This window comes from Rhipicephalus microplus, chromosome 2 (genome assembly GCF_043290135.1).
Source record: "Rhipicephalus microplus isolate Deutch F79 chromosome 2, USDA_Rmic, whole genome shotgun sequence".
Lineage (NCBI taxonomy): Eukaryota > Metazoa > Arthropoda > Arachnida > Ixodida > Ixodidae > Rhipicephalus > Rhipicephalus microplus.
Window position 1 is genome coordinate 222,038,017 of NC_134701.1, and position 26,528 is coordinate 222,064,544.

At 43.3% G+C, this 26,528-nt stretch overlaps 1 protein-coding gene across 5 annotated transcripts in view; it reads right to left on the minus strand.

Annotated features, from left to right (window-relative positions):
- LOC119169563 (cell adhesion molecule Dscam1-like) overlaps positions 1-26,528 on the minus strand; it is a 491,221-nt gene that overhangs the window by 332,411 nt on the left and 132,282 nt on the right. For all 5 annotated transcript variants that reach the window (XR_012886621.1, XM_075876196.1, XM_075876190.1 and 2 more), the window contains exon 2: positions 3,591-3,923. Coding sequence is in view for 4 of the 5 variants with exons in the window: in XM_075876196.1 (XP_075732311.1) it covers positions 3,591-3,923 (333 nt within the window). In the remaining variant the exon portion in view is untranslated. The remainder of the gene's footprint in view (positions 1-3,590; positions 3,924-26,528) is intronic.

Sequence of the window (26,528 nt, forward strand, 5' to 3'; positions counted from 1 at the left end):
CAAGAAGTAACTGCGAAGTTTCAGGATACTTTACAACCATCAAAAGCAAGAGCGCTGTAGAGCGTTTAACATGAGCATGTGTTTATTTTTGCCATTTTTGCTTGTTTCAGGGGGAAAAAAAAACTTAGTTCTAGTAGCATTTGCTTCTGCGGGCGGGAAATCTAAATGGATGACAAGAAGCTTTTGACTAATATAATTCTGCATTCTGCAGCCTCCGAGAAAAAACCTGTTAATTACGGGAAAGTACGAAACACTAAGCTCACGGGAACTTATAGGAACATGGTTTTTCGTTATTGTGCTGAAAGCTTCTACGCTCGTGGAATCGATGGTGCGTGAGTTCTTGTCGATCTTACTCCAATAAAGAGTATACCACTACATGAAGGCACGTCCTGGGCCCAGTGATATCTTTGCAATAGTAGTTAGTCTGTGGTGCACAGCTAGTACAAAATATTGAGGAACGTCACGTTTTGATGTTTAGTGCCCTATAGTGGGAACGCTCATTCTAGCAGCGTCCAAATAGGTCTAATACCACACTTCACAAGACGTAGGCAATGCCGTGCTAACTTGCTCTGTGTTCAGTGATCGTGATACTTGAACTGAAGGAATAATGAACGCCGTAGTAGCGACACACACACACACACACACACACACACACACCCATATATATATATATATATATATATATATATATATATATATATATGTGTGTGTGTGTGTGTGTGTGTGTGTGTGTGTGTGTGTGTGTGTGTGTGTGTGTGTGTGTGTGTGTGTGTGTGTGTGTGTGTGTGACGTTTCACTTTATAAAAGCACACAGTGATTGTGTTTCCATAGTGTTTGCGAGTCGCTGAGACGCACATTCCCACGGCCGCATGGAAACACCGCCGCAAACTTGTTTCACGTTACGATTCCTCTATAGTACGTTTCGAAACAAGTTGTGCTTTATTTTCCTGCTTGCTACAGGCGCCCAATGGCCGATGACGACCACACAACACCATTTCTTCTTCCGCGAAGCAATACAGCCGACAAAGAATGCATAAAGAAAACAAGACACAGTGGTCTCTACAACGTGTCTTGGAAGTAAAAGAATCTTTGGGCAATATCAGTTGGGGGCCATTCTTTCATGGTTCGTATATGTTTTCTTGCTCGTAGTACAGGAACGCTGCGCGCGCGGTATGTCCCCTGTGATGTAATCCGATTGCCGACCACCATCGCTGGAGTTGACAGCGTGGTCAGGGTCTTGTAGAAGCTTGGGCTGTTCTGGCTCCGCTGAGCCTGTTCGAGGTTTTTGCTTGTTCGACTGTATATCCTTGGCGCCTTTCTTGTCCGCGCAGCTTCCCATAGCACCATCATTTCTTCTTACATATATAAATTCGTTCCTGTTCCGAGATAGCTTTCTCTGACAGGTACTTTCTTGGTCGATCAGGTTTTGATGCATGCTGGTTTAGCTTTAGTCGCATTATTGCTTCTTTTATATACAAAGTGCGCACGCAATATTTGCTCGCTTACTCTCCAACTTTATATTTCCTTTTGCTTAGGAAGCTTATTGGGGAAGCCTACTGCTACTTGTGAAGCCTGCACCTTGCATGTTAGTATACTTTAAAGCTCAATCGAATGTAGCAACTAGTCAGTGTTTGAATCACCTTAGAGAAAATAGGAAAAATTTATAAAGCCAAAAACTTAAGTCTCCTGAAATATATTAACCGTGGCAAGATCTCCGCGCAAGTACAATTTTATAAAAGTATACAAGAAGCAATGCATCATTTTGTGCCAAGACAAATTGTGCAGAGACAAATTCTTAGCATCACATCACCATATATATACATATTATTTGTCTTATATGACATCTGGCCGGCCCGAAGCCAGCGCTAGTGGACAGGGCTCGGGTCCGGCTGCTCTTCCCTGACTATGGTGTGTCTTGCTGAAAATGAGTAATAAAGATAGGTGTTTTTTTCGAATAATGAAAGCTTTGAGCAAATGAATCCTCCTCCCCTACTTTCTTTAGGCTACGTGTGCGGTATCCCTCTCCCCCGCCTCCCCGGCTACGTGCCTGGCTTTTGGTACGTACGTATCGCTTTGTGCATGGCTGTGCGTGTGTCGCTGACAACTTACTCCGTTCATCATTTGGGGCCCTGTCCTTCTTCCATTTGCGTGACTAGACTTCTATATTCAGTTGATTTTGTGACCCACTTTTCTCGCTTTCACCAACTCAGATATGTAGGTTGATTTTCTGTTTACTTATCGAAAAGCATGCGTACGGAGGAGTACGGCGTATGAAATTTCCAGAATCAGTTCTTGTCTACGTCTCGTTATTCATCGAAGCCAGTGCCCTTTTTTTGGTGAATGAACCACTAAAATTTGTTCATACTTTATTATCACAATATTCCAGCTCCATTTAGGTTTAGTTTTTGTATTAGCCATTATGAGTTCGCCCAAAGCTGTTATGAGTTCACCGGAAGATCCGTTACCGCTATTGCCAGGAATGATCAGAAAATACCCCGTATACTGCCGAGATCAATACCGGGCGCTTTGCGTGAGAATGAGCTATTGTACCGCAGAGACAGCTTCTTCCGGTGTTCTAAAAAAATGCTATATATACAGCAAGGAATAAAGCCTTACAAGCTTGAGTGCATTTAGGGAAAGCACATTGTCGTGAGGCCTTGCACAGCAGTGCGCTACTTTTGGTTGCCGACAGGACCATAGCTGGCACGCAAACGTAGTGTGTGAGCGCCGCTGTCTAGCCATCTCGGCCTAGCACTGTATTCGGGCCCCCTGGGTCGATTGTGCCCAAGTGCTTGATACTTGTTTTTCATGGTCTCTCTCTTTTTGTTTAAACTTTGTGTTTATAAGAAACAACATCTTCATTCAGTCCGAGTGCACGTTCTTCGGATACGCATGTACAAAGCGAGACCAGAACTATTAAAATAAACGTGTTCCTCTTGAAAAATTACATTCGGTGTTGCTTATTTTACAGTAAGTGACCTCGAAGAGTGTACGATGAGCTAATCATAGTTCGTGACTCTAGCTTACGCTGTAGCCGTGCTGCGTATCCCACGCATGACTGGCAATCTTTTTGTAAAGCTTTCAGTACTGTCACTGTATGTGACCACGTCACCACGGTGGTCTAGCGGTCACGTTGCTTGACTGCTGACCAGAAGGTCTCTAAATGAAATCCCGGTCACTGCGACCGCATTTAGATGAAAGAGGAGTGTCCCATGTAATTAGATTGAAATCCACGTTATCGAGCCCCAGATGGTCTACAATTCCGAGGCCTTCTACTGTGAAGTGGGTGATAATCATATCGCGCTTCCAGTTCATGAAACACCACCGAGTATATGTACGTAACCGAATTTTATAAAAAGGCAGCCGTGATTTTAGATGGACCGGCGGTATCTACGGATGCATCAAATTTTACGAAAAGACCAAAAATATTAGCGAAGTTGCGCACAAGCATCGCGACTGTTTGTGCGCATCTGTTTGAGCACAACCAACAAGAGCGGACATCGACACATAATACACAACACATCAACACATAACGGCCTCACGAAAAACAATCCGAGCTAAGTCCTTATCGTCAAGTGGTGCGTACTCACCGGCCCGGACTTTGACGTCCCGGCTGGCGACGGAGCCGACGCTGTTGGTGGCCACGCACCGGTACAGCGTCGCGTGAACGTCCTGCCGAAAGTCCTTGGGCGCAAACTTGGGAAACACGAGCGATCCGTCGGGACGCACGTATCGCAAGCCGGGAACCTCGGCGGCAGCCACACCGTCCGGCAGTTTGATCCAACGCACGATGGGGCTCGGCCGGCCTACCGCCTGACAGGGCACCACTGCCTCTTTGGCATTTGTGAACTCGACCAGCAAGGGGGGTTCCTCGTGGAAGCGAGGTCCTTCCTGCTCCGATGTGCGCACGGAATCGGCTACAGCTGAAAAGGAAAATGGAAACAGGAAGAGGTGGTTAGGCACATCAAATTAAACCACGAGACAAATAATTGAAGACGCTTCACTTATTTAACGTCATGAAGACTGGTTAAACAGTGAAGCTACTGGCTGAGAACAAAAAAGCGGAAAAATGACGACGACATAGGAAGCAGACAAGAAGAGAAGGCCGGGAGGTTAACCAGAAAAATTTCTGGTTGGCTACCCTACATTGGAGAATTAGGGAAGGATACAAGAAAGGTAAGAGGCAGGAGGTGAGAGAAGGACGAGGAAATAGAATCAAAGTACACATTCTAGCTGTTTTTGTCAGCTAAGATTCTACCAACTCGTTCAAATCAAAGTCCTGCTCAAGCTTTTGGCAATATATTGCTATTTGATGGCTTGATTTTGCTCCATAAGAGTTTTGCCACAATTACCACTGTTCAGCGCACAATGGGCTTGTTAATAACAGTTTTTTATTATTATTGAAGTGGACGTGGGTATAGTGGGGCTTGCCCAACTTCTGTAGCACATACATTATAGGAGCTGCGTTATGCTCTGTAGCAGTTAATCTCTGCATTAAACAGTACTGCTGGTAAATAAACCACTGAAAACATAGCGAACATTATCTGTTTATAATTGTAGTGTAGCATTGCGACAAATTGAAGTGAATTAATGTGGAGGAAAAAAATTTCGCAGGGTGAGGCCCGTACACCGACAGCCTTCGAATTACGCCTGTGATACTCTACCTATTCGAGATGCAACAGCGTGCACCCAATTGTTCACTTGGAAATTTTTGCATGTTTAATCCTTGGGAGTGTTAGTGCCAGTCGTAGCCAAGGTGGCGAGTGTGCAACACTCATTTAGCCAGCGTGTTTCACGTGTCACAGGATTTATGCGTGATATGGCAGCTGATCAATAAACTCTCACATGCCAACCTGAGGCATCAAGTCGGCTGGAAGAAGGCCATAGCTATAAATAAACGAATAAAAAACATTCCAAGTTTCTTTTTTTTTCTCTGATTTTTGGTTACTACGGGTTTCAAGCATCAAGTACCAGATTCACTATTTTCTTTCATCCTAAGTGGCTACTGCCACTCGTAGCTACGATACATGTAGGATTCCAACATGCTGAAAAATTAAGCTGCGGACTCTACTAGCGCAAGCATGTTTTGTCGAATATGAGCGTAAAATCATAAAGTTTGCAACTTGAATGTTACGTAATATAGTTCTTGCGTACCTATATACAAAGGCTATAACTGACGTCCATACTGGTGAATGTTTCTTGAGGGGTGAACGTATTCCAGGTACAACTATAACAATTTTACGTATCAGGCGCCGGCAAAATAGCTGCTGTCGAACACTTCACACTGTTGCACGACAATTTCTATATACCCACAATGCAAAAGCTACGGAGAGCTAAGTAGGTTTTTGACATTGTTATTTCTATCTCACTCCTTATTGCCTACCCCCCCTCCACACACACACGCACAATTACTTCCTTTTTTCACTCAGCGTATCAACGCCAGGAACGAACCAAGCGGGACTACAGTCTTCCGGTGCACACTTCAACACGCACCGCATCATTCTCCCAGACTGTCCCACCGTTAAACCAAACATGGAATAGAAGCCCGAGTCAAAAACTACGTGCACCCAAGCAAAATAAAAATAATAAAAGCCAGCTCGGCGGGAGGACAAAGTGCGGGTCAACCGGGAACGTCTTCTTTCGTTCGCGAGACGACAAGAAGAGGATAGGTTTCAGTGAGCAGCCGTCGTCATGGATAAAGAAACAAAAAATGAAAATGAATGAACAGAAAGAAAATACACCATGATACACTTGCGTGCTGATGGAAAGAATCTATACTAGTTTCGTTGTTGGTTTGGCAAACACTATCGCTTGGAGCAACAACTGTGCTCATCGGGGCTTCCGGTGTCAGGGATATAGAGGGGAGTCTACTTCACTTGGAAGCTCGCGTCTTGTGCGTCTTTATCGAGTCAGGGTGGCACTGGTTGGCGCTGCCGCTACTCGAGTCTTCGGGAGTGTCAGCATGCGACATATAGACTACACACAAATCTCTTCATTTGCTTTTATTTTAGTCTTATGCTGTTCGGGACGCACACTGTCTGGTCATTCCATTAAAGACCCCGAAGTCGCCGCGATGGTGTAGAAGGATACTCCGATAGGACACGCGTTCATCGCACTACCGTTGGATACGCCACAGTCCGAGATTCAGCGTGCTCCAGCTCACTTCCGCGAGGAGTTCCTTTGCAAGAGCGTCACCGTAAAAAAGAGTTTCGACCTATGGTCCCCGGTTCCCTTACATATATCTGCCTTCCATACATACTTTTCCGACAGTCTAGAGTCTGCCATTCTACATCACGCGCACTGAGACCGGCGCGGCAAAGAAGGGGCAGAAAAGAAGGGAGGTGCGATGCTTAGCCACCCGTGTCAAGCTGTCGGGAGGAGCGACGAGTGCTTCGACAACTCGAGGAGATACAAGCGTGAAGATTACGGCCCTCGGAAGAAGAGTGCCGGAGAGCATGATCGGGACCCCGGCTCGGCCGTCCGGACACGACGGACAGGCGCGGGACGAAGCACTGCTGCTCTTGGCTTGCAGTGCGTTTCCGCTGCTAATCGATGTGATGACCTCCGCCGTTTCCGCGACCCGCGCCGTTTTAGCTCCGCTTTGACTCGCAAGCTACGCGCTCGTTTACCCGTCTTCTTTAGACTTCGTCTTTTTCAGTCCTTCTTGATGCCTATTGTGGCGGTAAAAAAGTGCACTATGCTCTTAGCAGCACCTAAAGCATGCCCGTTCATGTCGTTTCAGATCGTTTTTTTTCTGATTTGTTTCCCTTTCTATTTCTTCATTCATTTGTTGTTGTTGATGATCTGTTGTTGCTGTTAAGCGCTGTACACTCCCTCCACTCCACAAAACGGTGACAGCCAGGCTTTCACATCGTTGTGCTGCCGAAGTCCGTGCCGTTGATACCAACTGTCGCTTGTCTGTTTGTAAGCACGGCTTGGGCACTTGTCGCCATTTGGGACAAAATAAAAAGGACGCCTGTTAGACAATAGAAATGTCCTTCGCGTTAGGCTACTGAGACAGCTCCGTTGTTCTTGCTTTGAAAGAACCCTCTCCTTTTTCTGTTTTCCTTTTCCCATCACTCGTCGAATCGCAACTTAAAAGCGGAGAGCGAAGACTAGAACAACAAATGAAAAGACAGAGTAAAGAAGCTGGAGACAGAGTGCGCATGGCTTCCTGCACGTCGTGGCAGTCCATATACACTCTTTTATTCCGCTTCGTCCGAGAACAACTGTGCTGTTAAGCTTCCCAATATTTTTGCTTTCTATTTGCTTTCAAGGTGACACCGAGATGGCTTGAAATATCGACTCCACTTTACCGCCTCCCGTTTCAAGCTAAGTCACGCTGTTATTTATTGATCGCTGTTTTTTATCTTTTATTGATCTTCTCGAAGCTCCTGTCTCCAGTAAATAAAAAGTGCTTGAGCATCGCACTACAATTTTTTGTCCTATATCTATCGATTCATTCATTCTTCTTACTGTTTTTCATGATACAGTGATTTAGAACTCCAAGTCCTCCTCCGCATCACATTACGTAAGTTCTGTAGCTCGCTCGAACGCATCATTCTTTTTGATTTAGTTACTTATACTCCTCAAGCGCACATTGCCGCCCACTCGGATAGTATATGCAAAAATTATGCTGTCATGCGTTGAATGCTTTTAACTGGGATCATAGTTATCCACAAGGATAACATTTCACGTAGAACGCTTCATTTGTTCACATCCGAAGCGGCATTGATGCAACTTGCATTTTCGCTGTACTTTTTTCTTCTCCGTCAGTTCCACTGACTTTTGAAGAAAGAAAGAAAGAAAGAAAGAAAGAAAGAAAGAAAGAAAGAAAGAAGGAAAGAAAGAAAGAGCTCTCTAGTTGACTACAACTTTATGTTACGCCAAAAATGATATTTCCGGTTGCATCATCGGCGATATACATTGCGTTTCTCAGAGAGTAATAGCTAATCAGCTTAGCAGGCCAACGGGCCCAGCGAATGAGCGGAGATGGCAACTGCGCATGCGCTGCACTTTGATGCAGCAAGTATTTTAACGGAGCGAGCCTCTGACCCGCTCATTAAGTCTCCTCAACGAAGCGTGAGCAACGGACGAGTGCGAGCGTTTTTCAAGCAAACCTCTACTATGCTCTATTGACAGTAACTTCAACTTCGCTCAACAGTTGGCACAGCGATTTGCTCCGCTGAAACAAGTGGGGCATCACTCAGCAATTCTTCTTCTTTTTGTTTTACGCTCCACTGCCCCGTCCGCGCCTCCACTGGGTCCACAGGCCCACTGATCCACTTAGCCATTACTTACTATTGATATAAATATCAAGTTAGTACATCCTTTCAACTATGTTATTTTTTAAGCCCCATTTTGTTTTGAGTGGCCTGCATATTTGTGGTAGGGCAGGTCGCAGGATCGAATCCCGGCTACAGCAGCTGCATTGTCGATGGAGGTGAAAATACTGTAGCCCCGTGTGCTAAGATTTCGGTGCAGGTTAAAGAACCTTAGGTTGTTGAAATTTCCGGAGCTCTCTACTACGACGTCTCTCATATTCTTACAGTGGTTTTGGGACCTCAAAACCCACATATAAATTGAGATTCGTGGTAGAGAACTCGCTGTTTTATACTGTTCAGTCACGATTACGATTGACAATATAGTGTATTGTTAAACCTTTTCGTTTGTCTCACATATGTTACCCTAGCATTGTCTCAAATAATACAAATTGAGTGACTAAGTAACTTCTCAAACTTACGACAAAGCTTCTTCATAATGTCTGCGTTTAGGTCACCGACTAGTATGAAGGTTTCGTGCTTTTAATTGTTTCATAGTGCATTATTAATATTTTAATTGATATTATTCTTTTGTTAAACCATTTTGGTGTCTCATTTACGTTTCAACTATACCATATGTTACCCGAATGTTGCCTCATATCATGTAGCCGTGACATCTGACACCATACATGGCTCGTCACTAAGGTGTTTCGCCTTTAATATGGCTTGAGCGAAACAGGTAAGGCTGTCATGGTCACTGCATAGTGGGAGAAAAACAAATTTAGGCGCATATTTTAATCTAACGAAAAGGGGAAAAAAAGAGCTAGACTGTGTAGCTGTACTGGTAATATATATTTCATTCTGTACTTGTGATATGTTCTGTGGCGTCACATTATTTTTCGCTTTAAGAAATGATGTCCATTTTTGTAAAAGTTATTATTACATTATTATTATTATTATTATTATTATTATTATTATTATTATTATTATTATTATTATTATTATTATTATTATTATTATTATTATTATTATTATTATTATTATTATTATTATTATTATTATTATTATTATTATTATTATTATATAGGCTGATCGTCTTTTCTCCGGCTTGTCAATATATACCTTCCATCTCAACGATTGGGAAAAATAGCCGATCTTAAGGTAGCATTCGTCAGATTGTTTATTCGCCATTTCACTCTCACTCCTTTTTGTATTTGTGTATCGAAATTCAATATCAATATTAATGAGAGCATGTGCTTTACTTGCGTATTTGCACAATCTGCAAAAATCTCTTGGTCGATGGACAAGGGCATCTACAGTACGAATGCATTATATGATGTCACGCTAAGGCATCTATCGTGAGCAAGATGGAAGAAAATAAGTCAGTTCAAGTCTACAAAGCTGAAGATTCGAATTTCAGTAAAACGTTGGTACCATGAATCGTGGTTTTTGGTTCATATGTACAGTCTGCTTATACTTACTGAGTACTTGAGGAGCGCTAAAATAAATGACGTAATCGCCATAAATACTTAGCAGTTGCTCGATAATCTAACACGATTAACTTATCGGAAATAAGCAACGAAACGTTGCGGTACAACATACGGCTTTACACTGAGAACGAAAGAAAAAAAGAAGAGAATGATGGCTCCCTGATAAGGTTCGATTCACTTGTAGACGTCAATAGTTTCCCCTTCCCGAAGAAAGGACCAGTTCTCAGGTATCCAATAAAAAAATAGGAAACATTCTCGCATTCAGCTGCAAGTTTCCAGCGGCATCAGTTTATCGCATTTCCTTCAGAGGCTTTCAAAGAAGGAAGCGTTCCGAGAAAATGTTGGAGTCGACTCAGCAAGCCGACATCAGATGCGACAAATACAACGCATCGATAAAATGTGGCTTGAGGGCATTTCTTCTTTTCTCTCTTTTATTTTCTTTTTGGTGCAAAGTACTTCTTGCTGATTGTGTTTTCGCACTATTTCTTTATCTCTACCCAGTAAATGGCTGAGACAGTCAGGGACAAAAGAGGCACTGAGAGTGTAAAAGTCTCGGAACTTTCCCTTGTTGCGCGTCACGTTCCGTCAACTTGTCTCTTTTTTTTTATTTCCGTATCTCCCGAATATTTCACTCCCTTAGGGTTCGACCTGCTTGCGAGACTTTGTTGTCAACGATTTCCGAGGCTGTGTACGTGCACAGGCTAACCTGAAACGCTATATAGCTGATTTCTCTCACTCGTCCCTTTTCAGTACTTTAACACTATGCTATGCATCTGACCGTTTAGTTCATTCAAATGCTGCCCTTGGACATAACAAGCATGCATAAAAATGACACAGGTTCGTCACATATAAATATACAAGTTACACGCAGGTATAAAGTTTAACAAGGATGACAGTTGACGTGAAACTACTGCGAGGCGCTGAGGTGTAAGCGCCAGTGGGTGTCAATGATGTAGGCTAGACTTGCAATCATCACCTACCGAGCTATAAATTTTGTACCCGAGTGAAAGGTGTCCTTGAAAAAGGATCGCTAGTGCATTCTAGTTCAAACGACACTAAATGTAAAATTATTTTTCGCGTATCACTGAAATGCAATTTCACATTCCTGAAATTACTACTTTTACCACTACATGACGTTTGGGAAGTGAGAAAACGCGTAAAATGAGAACAAAACACCAGGCCTGCGTAGAACATGCAGCGCTGTCACAGTGAAAGTTCAAAAGCCACCTTTCAGAGCTTGTTCTTAACACTCCTTGAGCAGCTGCTACAAGCACACTTGCTGGGTACCCTCTACGCCATAAATAATCACAATTTTCGTGTAGTAGGCTTGCATTCCCTATGCTGTCCTTCATAATTGTTCAGAAAAGCCTGGTATCCGCTACACACCTCCGAAAAATATTGTGAGATATGTTTATGCAGTGGCTGACGACGATGAAGAATAATGCCTGAAGTGGGTATGCGCCATACTTAATATGTGAACAAGAACAAACTTTTGTAATGGGTTAGATCATTGGACGGCCCACTATTTACGCAATTTGCATTGTGTGACGCCAAGTTGTACATTTGGTGTTCTAAAACGTTTTATTACTCGTATTAGCGTGATTCTTTTCCCGACATCAAGCCTGCCTCAGGACAGTTTTGAAATACGTTTCAAGCGTCGCCGTAGTAGTAGAATACTGTACTGGCACGCAGTAAACCCCGTTTCAAAACCCATAGTGTGCTTGGTGTTTTTCTTTATTTTTCTTATTTTTTTCTTATTTCTTGTGATATTGATTACGGACACCAGCGGTGGTGACGGCGGCGGACAACTATGGCGCCACACGCAACCTGTGTTCTGATTTCATAACAGCTTTCGCTGCAATACAGGTGTAGACGTTACTGTGATATCCTCTCACCAAACACCGTGATGTAGCAAATATTGGAGTTGTATACTGGGTCCAACATACCTTCTACACAATAAAAATAATATTCATTGTGTTTTGTGGGTTCCCTAGACCTAGCATACAAAGTTCCGGAAACTTCATTGGGCTATTGTCCCAAAAGTACGCGAAATAAATTTTAAATTTCCTTCGTCCCACTCGGAAATTTAGGTGCGAGATTAAGAAAATGAAACTTGAACCTAGATTACCTCAGCTAGTAATTCTCTACTGACAGAGAAACTTATAGCATTAGAGTTGTCGGTGTGTGGTTCATTAATATAAAACATGTCATTGTTGCTTTTCAATGTTCGTTTCACCCGACGTGGGTTTTTTTTTTTGCTTACTCATTACATGGGGATATTGTCTTTAGGTTGATTTAAAAATGAAGAAAGAGCATAAAAAAGAACTCTGCAGTTCGGGATGTTGCTGAAACTTACAAAAAAAAAAAGCTAGTGTAGACTATCTCCTAAAGACAAGTTCCAGAGGAAAGCATTGTGGTCTATATTTCACGCTGATGTGCATGACACACTTCATACGATTAATGTAATAAAGCGCATAATATATGTCGAAGAAAACCATGATTACCACCCTGTTTCTTCAGTTGGAATATATAGGAACAATGGTGCTCGACTGCTGCCTCGCATGTCGCGAGATCGAATACGAACCATGGTGTTCGCATTTTCAATTGAGGTTAAAATGCTCGAGGACCATATACTTAGATTTAGGCGCATGTTAAGTAACTGTGCGTGGTCGAAATTTCTGGAGCCCTTCGCTACAGTGTCTCCCATAATCAAGGGATGGTTTTGAGACGTTCGAATTAGTAATTACCATTCCTTGTGGTCTCTTTGCTTTAGAGAGATACCACAGTGTTCTATCAAAATAACGAAAGCAATAGTGAATTGCAGATAGGAACACATTGTAGAGGGTAATTGAGGTCGGCTATCAAATGCAGCTGTTTCTGTACGCCAGAAAAGCAGGACGTTCATATCATATACTTTTATTTATTAACAATCTTGGCCCCACTAAATCGATCCTAGAGTATTTTTATGCTTTTTCCCAAATGACAGGCGTGGATCCTCCCGTAGAGAAATGAAATGACCACATTGGAGGCTGAACTGCCAGGACACGTACACGGCATCACAAGCACAACAACCTTCCTATGGCATTTTAGCCACGCACACTAGAATAATATTACTTCATGTATCAGCTTATTCCTTTCTGCGCCTTTTGCTTTTGGTAAAGCCTGTTGAACTTAATAGAGCTCATCCTCCCGGTCTCAATTTAGGGTAAAAGGAAGCGCTCTCTGAAGACGTTTCTTTTTTTTTTTTTGGGGGGGGGGAGGCTGGAGTATATGTAAGCCCGTTGACACACTTGTTTCGCGCACATCAACGCATCGCAGCAGCTTTATTACAGCTATAAACATGAGCCATGCTGCGCGCTGCCTTAGCAACGTCTTAAAGTTATTAGCCCAAGAACGTGGTACTCTCCAAATTATTTTTGCCTGTCACTCAATAAGTTTTCAGTGCCCAAAGTGGCAAACTGAACAAGCTAGTCGGATTAAAAGGAGTTGCCTTCTTGGCTCCGGCATATTTACTCAGAGTGCTGAGTAAACTCAGCAGTAAAGTTTAGCGTTGGAGTATGAGTACGTCAGCATTCTTTGTTTGGACAAGTTTCCACGTTAATTGAAAGAAAACAGACTTACCAGGCGATGTAAAGGATAAATGTGTTTTTTGTTAACTTCAGCCCAGATTTTTAAGACACTCCATCTTTTTCGGGTTCATTGACTTGAATAGCTTCTTCCTTGAAGCTCTTGTGCTTCTTGGAGAAGCAAAACGAGTGGAAAAAAAGGAGAGGCTACCACATGAAGGTGGGGCAAGGTGGTGTCACCTGAAAGGTTTCCTCCCTGCTTTCTCTCTTGTCATTTCTTCCTTCCTTTACGAACGAAACTCTGTGAAGTTACTGCTGAGTCAGAGGAGACGTAACGCCTGTGTTATCTCTCGATTTTAATACCGAATGTGATATCATACACTTCCCATTCCGCTGGCCTCGTATGTGATAACATCAAGCGCCAGTAGAAGCTTTGCACTTAGCGTGGTAATAAATAGTGATTGTATACCATGAAGTGCCACTTGGCTAAGTCTTTCAACCACGAGATTGCAGTACTCAACGTAGCGGCATCTAAAAATCAACATTTTTGAGTGTGTGAAATGGGACTGTGAACTGGGCAAGCTCGTCTTGATTTGTAACTAATAAAAGCAAACTACAACATGAAATGAAGGACAAAGGAACACATGAACACGACACAATTGCTGGTACGCAGAGCGCGGTGTTTTATATTCCGTAATTGCGTGTTTTGTATTACACAATTTGCTCTTTTTTTTCGCCCAGTTTTCTATTCGATTTTCTTTTGCATGCTGCAACTGGAGAGACGTACCGAAGAACTGTAGTTAGCGTAACTACCGAATATTAGTCTAAGCGAATTCCACATGGACTTTTCATTTCTTGCGCACAGAACACCATTGGCGTTGAGGTGAAGGTACGTGCAATGGCTCGAGGCCCGACTACATGGTCCAATCTGCCACGTACTCAAGCTTCATACTCGGCGTGCGAATCGCCTGTGGCCACGCGGCCGTACAGCGAGCGCGGTGGTCTGGCAATCCACCCACGTCCTGGTCGTTCTCTCATACAAAGCGCATATACTCGTGTAAACACCTAGGCTCCGCGCGCGATCCTCCGCGGTCGTCAGAATATGTAAGTACCGGCAGCGGCATCGAATTCAGCTCGCCGGTCACATTGAGATGAGAGCCTTTCGACTAAGAGCTAAAGACCCGGCAAAAGTAGGTGCAAATGAACAAACGGTATTGAATTCGGTGGAACGAAGGGAAGAAGCGTGGCGCAAGAAAACTAAGAGTTCAGGGAAGGGTTGAGGGGATGTGGGGAAGGGTCTTGCAGGGAGATTCTTAAGCTACTTTGGCGGAAGTCTTCAAGCCTCCAGGAGGGCAACAAGAAAAAAACATAAAGAATGCAAAAAAAGGCTACTGGCTGCTGCATCCATTATGCATGAATCGTGCCACGTCGAGGAAGATACTCGAGTATGGACCGGCTTAGATCAGTCATTGTATTCTATACACGCGCCTTTAGCTTGCCCATGCCTGAGTGAGGTGCGAGTATTTGTTCTTCCTCCCTCATGCGCGGCGTGGAGGTTATGCGCCATGTCGGAAAGAGCGAAGCAAGAAAAAAAACAAGAAAAACGTGAACACGTGCTTGTGGTCCATTTAGTATTCTTCTATTCTGAGGTATATACTGTCACTCTTTTCTTACGTTTTCTTGCTTCCGTTTTTCTGGCGTTCAAGTGCTGCGCAAATATGGCGCAAAGCCCTCAAGAGCGCACTGCAGATAAAGGTTCTATATGAAGTGCCAGCCCCTGTGGTTTTTTTTTCCTGTTCTTTTTTTATGAAAGCGCGTAAGCTTTCTAGCTTATACATTCATCGCGGCCATTTGGATGCGAATAGTAAAAAGTCATATTGGACCCTGATGAGAACACCTATATGAAAACGAAGGTGTCAATATAGAAAGTATGCATAATATTTAGAGATAAGTTTTATATTTCTTACAATTTGATTTCCAAAGAAGGTTGTGCGTTGCGAACCAGTAGAGTCTGCCGTATTATCCATTAAAGTTTCACAAACCACATGGCGGGTGCAGTAGAATGCATGCGCTATGCAAAGCCCTCATGGCTGTTCTCTATTGCATATGTTAAAAGCGTGACGCCATGAGTCAGTGTAAAAGCACGAAAAAAGGCTCGTTTACGTCATTCAAAGAAGCAAGAATAATCAACAATCAGGAATGACAAATGAGCAGATTGTGGAATACCTTTTTGTTGAAGTCATATCAGTGTTTCTCTGTCTTTATTTATTTTAACTGGCGGCTGTTTTGGACAGTAATGGCGCAGAACGAAAAGATGCCTGTTTTCTTTCTTCGTGATTATGTTTCCACGCTTTACGTCATTGCATAATTCTGCATAATGTATTATTGGCTGTTACTTATCTAAAGGCATTACGAGAATTTCTTGCTGCTATCAAGTACGATCGGCGGCCATTGAAACTCTTAACCAAAGCGATTACTAAGTAATCACTAAACTGGTTCACAACCTTTGATGTACTACAACAACTACGACTTTCGTAGGCCCGTGTACTGAGATTTGGGTGCATGTTAAAGAACTCCAGGTGGTCGAAATTTCTGTAGCCCTCCACTATGGCTTCTCTCACAATGATATATTGCTTTTGGGACGTTAAATCACACATGTCTGTCTACTACAACTACTACTACTATTGCTACTCCTAATAATATTGTTACGGAGAGAATAGCACACGTAAACACAACAGAAAAGAACGCCATATTTCCAACACGAACATGGGGCCAGTGCCTGAGTTTCGCTTCATTTTCCTTCTGTTTGTCTAATCCACCAGTCCGTACCATGTGTATCTCTTCATCCTGAACCAGCTGGCTTTAACCTCACGTACCAATAATATTAATAATAATAATAATAATAATAATAATAATAATAATAATAATAATAATAATATTAATAATAATAATAATAATAATAACTTACGGCTTTTTACATGCTAAAACACCAATATCATTAAGGAGGACGCCGTAATGGAGAGCTCTTCACGCCGTAGTGAAGATCTTCACTCTTCAATACAGAAAGTTTGAGATCGTTTTATCAGCATCGCTTCCGTGACCACTTATCCTTATGAGTATAGCTTTCTGGTTTATAGAATTTAATTAAGTGGTCTCGCTAGAGGTCATGATATCTTAGTTTTTTACAAGCATTCTGGAGGGTTGTGAAGCAAACCTCTCGAAAGATTGAAAGTCAGAGACAAGTGTGCGCTTGCCCGCATCCCGAGTTTCCCTGTCTGAGCCTTTGCGCCATCAATTCTACTTTAACAATGTGTCAACTAACCCGATAGCAAACCCTGCTAAGACCGCTTTAAGGTCAGTATTCCTTCGCACAGCAAGTTTCTTTTGGCTCAAGAGCGAGGTAATGGTAGGTTTTGTTAGGATGATATATTTGGTAACTGTCAACTATAGTCAACTTTCATCGCTAATTTTTAAGAAGAGGTTCAACTTGTAAAATATGCCCATTTTCTGACTGCGCGAGCTGGACTTCTCGCTACAGACGCCTACAAATGCCTTCCAGCATTCCGTATTCCGAAGATGTGATGTTGTCACTGTTATATTTCTACGCAGTATCCCAACTATATCTCATGTGCTGCCATCTATGCGTCATCGTCGAACGAAAGACGTACAACTTGCGCCAGCTACGTGGCGCTTTCGAATCTGTATCTGGAGAATGAACAGTTCCATTTCTGCTCTCGACTGGGCTGGTCCCGTATTTATCATGGCCCATCAACAACACAACATAGCAGTCCCCTTTCTGTCTTGTAGTGACGCTTTTTTATGCTCAATTCTGACTTATTGGCAAGGGCCGATTGTCACATGCGAAAATGATTCAGAAGTGGTAAAACTACTCAGCGCCGTTTCGCATCCATTCTTGCCATGATTCCTACACCTGTCTGTATGCCTTCACAGTGCAGAACTGACCCAATTTGAGAACACCTCCTTCGTCAAAATTATTTGTGGTGCAGCCACACCTGTTTATGGCGGCAAAAGTTATTGGTGGCGATGTTTATGAAGTGCGCCTGCCTGATTAGTCGCCTATTATACCCTCGTGTCTAGCACTTTCCTTGGCAACTCTGCCGACCACGTTACGAAGTGGCCCTTCCAGCATCGTAAGTGATCATAACAACAACCCCAACACAAAACAAAAATGTTCGGAAAGGGCAAGCGAATCGAGTGCACGCGAAACATGAGCCTGATCATGTGTTGTATTCTCGTTATGTTTACAGTATCCATCATTCTAGTTAGCAGCAGCCAGATCAAAATAAAACCTTATATTGTGATGTCATCTGTACCAAATATTACAGCAAACGGAAATGTTGTGATTCTAGAAAGCATCTTGATTTGTGGTACAATCTAAGGCTCCTCTCATACAGACATACATGTTATACCTAAAACACAACGTACTGGAAAAGAACCTTGCAAACACCGTTCATGTGAACCTCATGATTCGCTACCGATGCATCAGGACGCAAATTTTAAGCGCATACTGCTGCCAGCTCGGAACGAACGTCCAAAATGGTTCAGGATTGCAATTTCATGGATCAGAAGCACATGCCAGCCGGTGTGACCAGAGTACCAATCTTACCCTATGCAATACATTCAAGTTGAAACTTTTGCCACGCTAACAACTAGTACTTAGATTGGCCGCACCATCACTATTACGCTGGACATTATTAGTTTCATCATAAATCTTTTGTTGTCATGCGTGTTTTTAAATGCAAAGCATTTATTAGCAAACTTCGGCGAATTTGGCATCTATCTATCTATCTATCTATCTATCTATCTATCTATCTATCTATCTATCTATCTATCTATCTATCTATCCGCCTATGAATTTTAACTCTCCTGGGCCTATACATAATGTGTTTATACCAAAATTGCTATGCTATAACATGAGTGTATAACGAGCATAAGTGACAAATCATAACATGAAAATCATGATATAAGGCCAATGAATGTTAGGATTTACATTTCTGGGCCTTGCTGCACTTTCGGTGGTGTAGGTCACATGACATATTGCGAAACTGGTATGGTATAATATGACTGAATGGCGAACACAAGTGGCAGACAAAGTGGAAATCATGACATGCATGTTATGTCAGTCATGACAAGGAACTCCGAGTGCTCATAAACAGAAGAGATCATCTCTATCGCAAATATTTTAAAACGTCAGACCTTGAAATATACAAACAGATGAAACTACTTGGTAAGAAGATAACCAAAGATCTTCGGAAAGTAGAGAGAGCATACTTGAGTGATCTGAGTATTAAGGTGAAAACTAAACCAAAACTCGTCTGGAAATACGTTAAAATAAAGACAAAGGTGGTATTCCTGATATAAACGATGGTACTAAATACTTGTCGGACAGTACAAGTAAAGCTGAACGCTTTAACCGGTACTTTAAGTCTGTGTTTTCGGTTTCATCAGCGGTTCAAACTACAATGTGCAACACTGTAGCGTTATCGGAAATGACGGAGTTTGAAATTTCAGAACAAGGTGTTGCATCTCTTTTAAAAAACCTTAGTGCAAACTCGGCATCAGGGCCAGATCAAATCTCAAACTTCATTTTAAAGAACTGTGCCCTTTCAATTAGCCCATTTTTTACAGCTGTATTCAGAAATTCTGTATTGCAGGGTGCATTACCTGATGACTGGAAATGAGCAAATGTATTTCCTATTTTCAAGAATGGTGACAAGTCAAGTACTTGCCACTATCGGCCCATTTCGTTAACCTGTGTGTCCTGTAAGACACTTGAGCATATTATATACTCGAACTTGGCAAAGCATCTTCAGACTAACAATTTTTTTTTGTCCAACACAGCACGGTTTCTGGAAAGGGTTTTCCTGCGATACGCAACTCGTAGAATTTACACATGTCATCGCCGCAACGTTAAATTCCGGTAGCCAAATTGATTGCATATCTTTAGACTTTAGCAGGGCTTTTGACACTGTTACACACTCGCTCCTTTTACTGAAATTATCGTGTCTCAATATATCTGCTAACACACTGGCATGGCTACAAGCTTATCTCTCATGCAGGAAACAATGCACCATCATCGATAGCGCGTCGTCATCACATGTAGACGTCATTTCAGGAGTGCCACAAGGCTCCGCCCTGGGGCCACTTCTCTTTTTGATTTATATCAATCATCTTGCTGAATGCGTGGACAATCAAGTGAGGTTGTACGCAGATGACTGCTGCATATATTGTGAAATTAAGTGCACTCAAGATTCTGAACAACTGCAGAAAGACCTTGACTCAGTAATAGCATGGTGCAGTACGTGGAAAATGCAGCTTAACGTGTCAAAGTACTGTGTCGTTAGGTTTACCAAGAAAAAGCAGCCTTTTATCACAAGTTACTTCATGGAAAGGATACCATTATCTATGGTAAATGAATACAAGTACCTTGGCGTTGTCATCAACAGCACACTATCGTGGAATGATCATGTTCGCATGGTATCAGTTAAATCCAGTCGCGTGATGAACTTCCTACGCCGCAATTTCAGAACCGCCCCCTCTGTTCTTAAACAAGTTCTTTACGTGTCAAATTCACGCCCGATTTTAGAATATGCTTGGACTCCCTGAGACCCGGCCACAAAGTTAAATATCGATGCATTGGAGCGCATTCAGAAACGTGCCGCCCGGTTTGTGGCGGGCGATTACGACTTCACCAGAAGGTCTAGCGAAATTGTTAGTTCACTTGGTTGGCCGTTACTCTCCTCAAGGCGTAAATATATCAGGTTATGTCTTTTGTACAACCTAATAAATGACAAAACTGGGATCGATAAAAACAAATCCATCAGACCACCAACATACATCTCATCACGACGGGACCATCCTTTGACAGTGTGTGAATATATGTGCCGAACATCAACGTATGCAAATACTTTTTTTTCCTAAAACTATTCACGAATGGAAAAGTCTTCCAAAAAACATTGTGACCACCCCTTCCACAGCGTTTCCTTCCCTTTTAAAGGAGTATGTGGTCACACAATGATATTGTATGCTGTGATTTAGGTATTTTTGATTTGTTTTTATTTTTTGAGTGCCGTGCAATTCAACTTCCCCACTGATTTAAATGTACTTTGAATTTGTAAACCCGCCAACAACAATGCCCCCAGAGGGCGCTGTTGGTATAAGTATAAAATAAATAAGTATAAATAAATAAACACGCCACGCTCATGGTGCGCTCGTGGTCGGTTCACTAGCTTTAAATATACAAAACTTGGTATTATGAAACGTGAATGGATAACGAAAGTATATGGCTAGTGTAAACATAATAACCTTGCAAAAGGATCAAAATGTGGGCCAGTTGGTAATTCATTTTCTTCGTTCAGCGAACTGGGAGCGCAGAGAAAAACACAAAGGACGAAGCGAAGGAACCACACAGCTCGTGTTGTGTGGTTCCTTCGCTTCGTCCTTTGTGTTTTTCTCTGCGCTCCCAGTTCGCTGAACGAAGAAAAAGTAAACATAATAACCATGAGATCCTTGTCATGTAAGAACTTGACCACATACCATGCTTATGATGCTTATGATGCGTTCTATGGCGTCACGTATACCAAATTTGGCAATACGTCACGTGAATGGGCGACGAAACTAAATTACACGTCTAAACATAATAATCATGACATGAGTGTCATGTAAAAAATGACTACATGGTATACACTCATGATGCGCTGGCGTCCGTTTTGCTAGCATCTCGTATACCAAATTTTGTACTACGTCGTAAATAGACAACAAATGTAAATGACGCGTCCAAACATTATATTTATGATATGCATGTCATGTAAAGCATGAATACACGCTACGCTCATGGCATGCTCGCGGCCGTTTTGTTAGCTCAGATATACTAAATTTTGTATCACGTGACGTTAATACACTACAAAAGTAAATTAGACGTTTAAACATGAGAATCATGATATGCGTGTCATGTAAAACATGACTACATTATACGCTCATTGCGGGCTCACGGCCGTTTCGCTATATTCCTATATACCAAATTTGGTATTAAGTGACGTAAATGAATGGCGAACACAAATTCCAGGTGCCAACATGATAATCACGGCATGGAAGTGACTTACGGCATAATTTAAGTCAGTTTTGTAACGTTGTTTGTTTGAAATAAGAGCACACTGTTAGACGTGGACGAGACAACAACCACGAAAAAGATGAAGAAAAATAGCTGTTGTCCCTTACATGCATCAGGTTACCCACCGCCTGAAAAGGTGGAGCAACGCATGGAAGTGAGTGTAGTTTCTTCTGCAAGCTTTCCCAGCTGTCTAGGCTGATATGTGCCGCTAGACACAAAAAACAGCTGTACAAAATGAAGCACAGGAACCATTTTGTCAATTGCATTAGCAACGTTGTTTACATGATCGTACTTTTGTGTGGTTCCCGTTATATTTGGCCAACTAGAATATGCCTCAACGACAGAATGCGTGAGCATGCATTGAATGTTCACAGCGGCAACGATGCTTTTCTGGCCCAGCGTGTCACAAGATATGGCTGTGAAGTTCAGTTTGACAACACAGTCGTACTTAACTAACACAAAGATGAGCGCACAAGGCTTATCATTGAAGCAGCATGCATAGCACGTTAACACTTGCATTGTGTCAGCAAACCATCAATAGCTCTATGTGATAAGGAGCTAGCGTTTTCGCACAGTCGAAGATGCCATAGGAGTTAAGTAATCTCCCTAAAGCACAGTAAACGTTGGTAAGGTAGGGCTGACATGCATAAATATTTTAGTTGTATTGTTATTTTGGTCTATGATTTGGTCTTATCATATGTGCGGCGACACTGTTTCATCTGTAAGTATATATTTGATAGCTTTCCAAATAAACTTTCAGTTTGTAGTAAGCGCTTCCCCCTGTCTTTCTGTCCGCGTCTAAGTAGTGCGCTCTTATTTCAAGCAATCATGTATCACCAACTCGCCCAATCAACCATATTGACGTAACGTAGTGCAGATTCCTAAGTGCCGTATCAACCTTCCTTATTCGTGGGTCGCATATCATTGAGACCCACTGTACGTGGGATTTATGATAGATATGTGGGGTTTAACGTCCCAAAACTACCATATGATTATGAGAGACGCCGTAGTGGAGGGCTCCAGAAATTTCGACCACCTGGCGTTCTTTATTGTGCACTTAAGTCTGAGCACACGGGCCTACAACATTTCCGCTTCCATCGGAAATGCAGCCGCTGCAGCCGGGATTCGAGCCCGCGACCTGCGGGTCAGCAGCCGAGTACCTTAGCCTCTAGACCACCGCGGCGGGGGTTTACGTGGGATCTGCCAATTTTTTAGTACTTCTGCCTTTAAATGTGCGACATTCGTCTGAAGACTTCCTTTTTGTAAAAATTGTGCGATTTACAAGAATAAAGCTCTGAGCACAAAAAAAAACGCTTCTTATCTTGGGTGAGATGTTCTCTCCACCAACTATACCATCACAGTCATAGACTAAATTCATTTTGCTTTCTTCTTTAATTTCCGCAAAGATCAATTGCCAAATTCAAACTTTTTAAAAGGTTTCATTTCAAAATCGAGAAAAACGCTTTACTTCAGCTGCGTTATTGACAGGCTTAGTTATTGCGTCATCAATTCCACATCAACAAAGACAAATGTCGAGGACATTTGGAACACCTCAACAATCGTTATTACTCAGAAATCGCTACAGAGCACACTCGATGGCCAGAACAGGTAGTTATTAATCGACGTCGGCACAAAAGCAGATCACGTACAACTTAAAAGAGCGTGTCGAGAGTGGATCACGACTCATTTAGTGCTCTCGGTTTCAAAAGACGTAGTTGGCGATGGGAACGTTTTTCTTCTTCTTTTTTTACAACTGCACTTTGAGAGCGAGGTCCAGGATATCTCGCACAAGGTGCACATTTATTACAAGAAAGCGTTTTCTAACCGCTTGTTTTTCGACCACAGTAGGGATATCGCAACTAGCCCACGGACCCAAAAGTGGATTTTGGTAGCAGCCAACAACGTTCACAATGACAATCTCGCTCATATTTTCAAGTACACTTTTCTTTTGTTTGGCTAGTCTTTGGTTCCGTACACGATATCTCATTTCCTCTCACTTTCGCAACAAGCGCCGTGGAACAACATTCGCGGACAAATCTCGGAATTTCGGGACTCGCTACATTACCTCCGTTCTCCCACCCCCCATGCTCTTCACCTTGCTGAGACAAACGCGGGAAGAAATATCGGTTCCCGCCAGGGAAACGACCCGTTCCTGCCAAGCTAACCGAACACCACCCTTCCTCCGACCCTTTTTTCAACCCACACTTTCGGCATCTCTCCCTCACTACTTCAGCACTTCCAACACTGCCAATAATCTGAAACCAACCAGCGACGGGCCGGCCACAAGATTTGGCCTTTATCGGAAGCATTCTTTTTTCCTCATCGTTTACCCTCATCCTCGATTCAAGGAACACTGGTGATTTGAGGCACGTGTCTATGACTTTTCTATTGTCAGCTCTCGGCTTTTTTTCCTATGTTTTCTCTACTTTCTCAACGCCACTTTCAATTCAATTCGACGAAATTCTCCTTCACTCGCCCCACTTTTTTTTCTTAGGTTTGGTTCCAGTTGCAGAGTAAAGGCCAAACTGTCGTTCGTAGCTGGACACGGGGTGCAGCTCCGTTTCCCGAGCAGAGCAGATTCAAGCCTCGCGTATACCACCGCCGAATCCTACTCGAAGTCATTTTTCTGGTTTAAAGAAATCGAGCCCGTATCGAGCGAGTTGTGTCGTGTGGCACAGACTTGGTGGCTCTCGCACGCGTTTCGTATCCCCGTGCCTTGATGGAAGTAAGAGGCCCCGCTGGGGCTGGCCAGCCTATAAGCGTAGGCCGGTGGTGTTTGCGTCTCGGACAATGCAGCGAGACGCGCAACAAAGAGAGTATAAAAAAGAGAAGAAAAAAAGACAGATTACGAAACGAGGTGCAAGCAGAAATAGAATGAAGCAGGGGGAAAAAAGGGAGTTCGAAGAGGGAAGGGACATGAGATGTAAGGGCGAGCGCTAGTGGAATCGAGTCACTCGAGCGCAAACTGAGCGCCGGCCGCGCCCGGCGAACTTGGCCCAATAATTCAAAAAGTTTATCGTACGCGCCGCGCTCGGACAGGAATATGACGTGGGCTATTTTTCTACGCTTACGTATCGTCATCGGCGTCGAAACCAGCGTGTATTTGTGTTTGTGGGTGAATCTTTTTCTCTGGCCCTACACAGTGTTTTTATTCATCCCCCTTCCCCCACTTTCCTATGCTTCTTTTCTCAACTACGCCGTTATGTTAATGCGTGCCTTTCTCTCTGTAGTTTCTGGTGCAGTTGCCATGTGTTTGCTTCTTTGGCGTGAGTGCCAAAAGCTTTCTCCTTCCCCTCGTTTCCGAAAGCGTGACGTTCTCATCACTCCTGCGAGTTGGTCAAGTCGGTCTCTGATTTTGCGCCATGCAAAAGGGCCTGTGCTGACGCTTGCCGTGACGCACTGTTTCAGCCAAGAGAAGTACAGCAAGAGAGAGATAAAGAGGGCGATAAAGAGTGACATAGAGATAAAAAGAGACACCGAGATTACAAAGAGCTTAGCCTCGCGAGAACTCCGACAGGCGGTCGCTCTGTGAGCTCCATTACAGCGGTTCGTGGAGCCGCCTCGGAAGAGGGGGAATTTTTTTCGCCCGTATCTCACTTTCCGCTGAATACACCGACCACATCCGCGAGGCGGGGAAGTCGGTGCAAGCCGGGAAGAAATGTAAACCCTCCGCGTTTTCTCTCGTCTCTCCTCCCGACGATTCCGCGAGGCCAGATGAGATGAGAGGTGCGTGTGCAGTACGCGATGGTCTTGAATTCTTTCACGCGCCGGAGCACGTTGACCTGCGTAAGACAAACTTTGTAACACGCAATATGTCTGCACCACTGGAAAGGATGCAGAAATCCTGCCCGCTTTCCAAGCCCCTCAATTCGCCTTCTCTCTCTCTCTCTCTCTCTACATCTCGTCCATTAAACTTCCTCTCACCCTAGGAATCTACGCTCTCTGCTTCCCCTTGGCGAGTTTTTAAGCTAGCAACTCGAGCGCGCTTGGGCATTCACGCCGTTGGTCAGTGGCTGGCCACGGCATGAGTTGTGCAACGTGTCGAGAATAGAGCGCCATGGGAGCTGTAGCAGCCGCAGTGGTGCTACGAGGGCTAAATTAGAGCTTAGATTAGAGACTACTGTGGCTGCTACAGCTCTTACGTCGTGGTTGGCCCCAAGTCAGGCGGTGTTAGATTGTGGCTGTCCCACCGCGACACTTCCATCATGCGCATCGGTACGTTGCCCTGTTCGAGCTCTCATATGTACCGAGGGCGGCGTTTTATCTACGCGGTGGTGCAGGGGGCTCACGGCGCTTTGAGCATACGCGAAACGGGGGCGAGTTATTTATTGGTGATAATAATGACTATGCCAAGTCCTTGAGTACTTGTTAGAATGTAAAACTTGGCTGCACTAGGTGAGGCCCGAGCGAGCTTCACCATCTTAATGAACCTCGGATTGCTCCTAATGATTTCTTCTGTTTTGTCTAACAGCATACCATTTACTTGAAATTGGTTAAGATGTCAGCATTTCTACCCTTTACTGCACTTTCTTTCCCATGCTTACGTGTTCTCTTGTTGATTTTATAGACCTGCGAGTTCATAAGGTCGATATGCGTTTAGGTCAGTGGCGACACACCTCAATCAGATAATTAAAATCTCTGCATGTAGAGAGCAATGTGCTTTTAAGGTTGGCCTATTTAACAATAAAAGCGCTGTCTTATTGAAGTTACGGTTGATGTTAATGAGTCTTAGCCCCTTGTCATGAGGAGATCGTAGCTGCGCTGGCCAGTGGGGGTACTATCAATACACTATACACAGGCCTGTACATAGCCGCCAAGACTACCGGCTTGAATTCTTCCTTTTCACGTTCAGCACACCTGTCTTGCAATCAAATGCGCCATCTTGCAAATACATAACAGGTTTTGGGTACATAAGTGTCAGCGTTCCTCTAGAGTGTGTGATGTAAAGCGTCAACGTGCAACTTGGCCTGTTTTGAGGACAGTAATTCTAAGCTATTATGGCACGTTTGAGGCTTTCTTCTTTTTTTATAACACACAGCAATTTCCCAACCCTAACCGAGAACTTTGGAGTCTAGGAAGA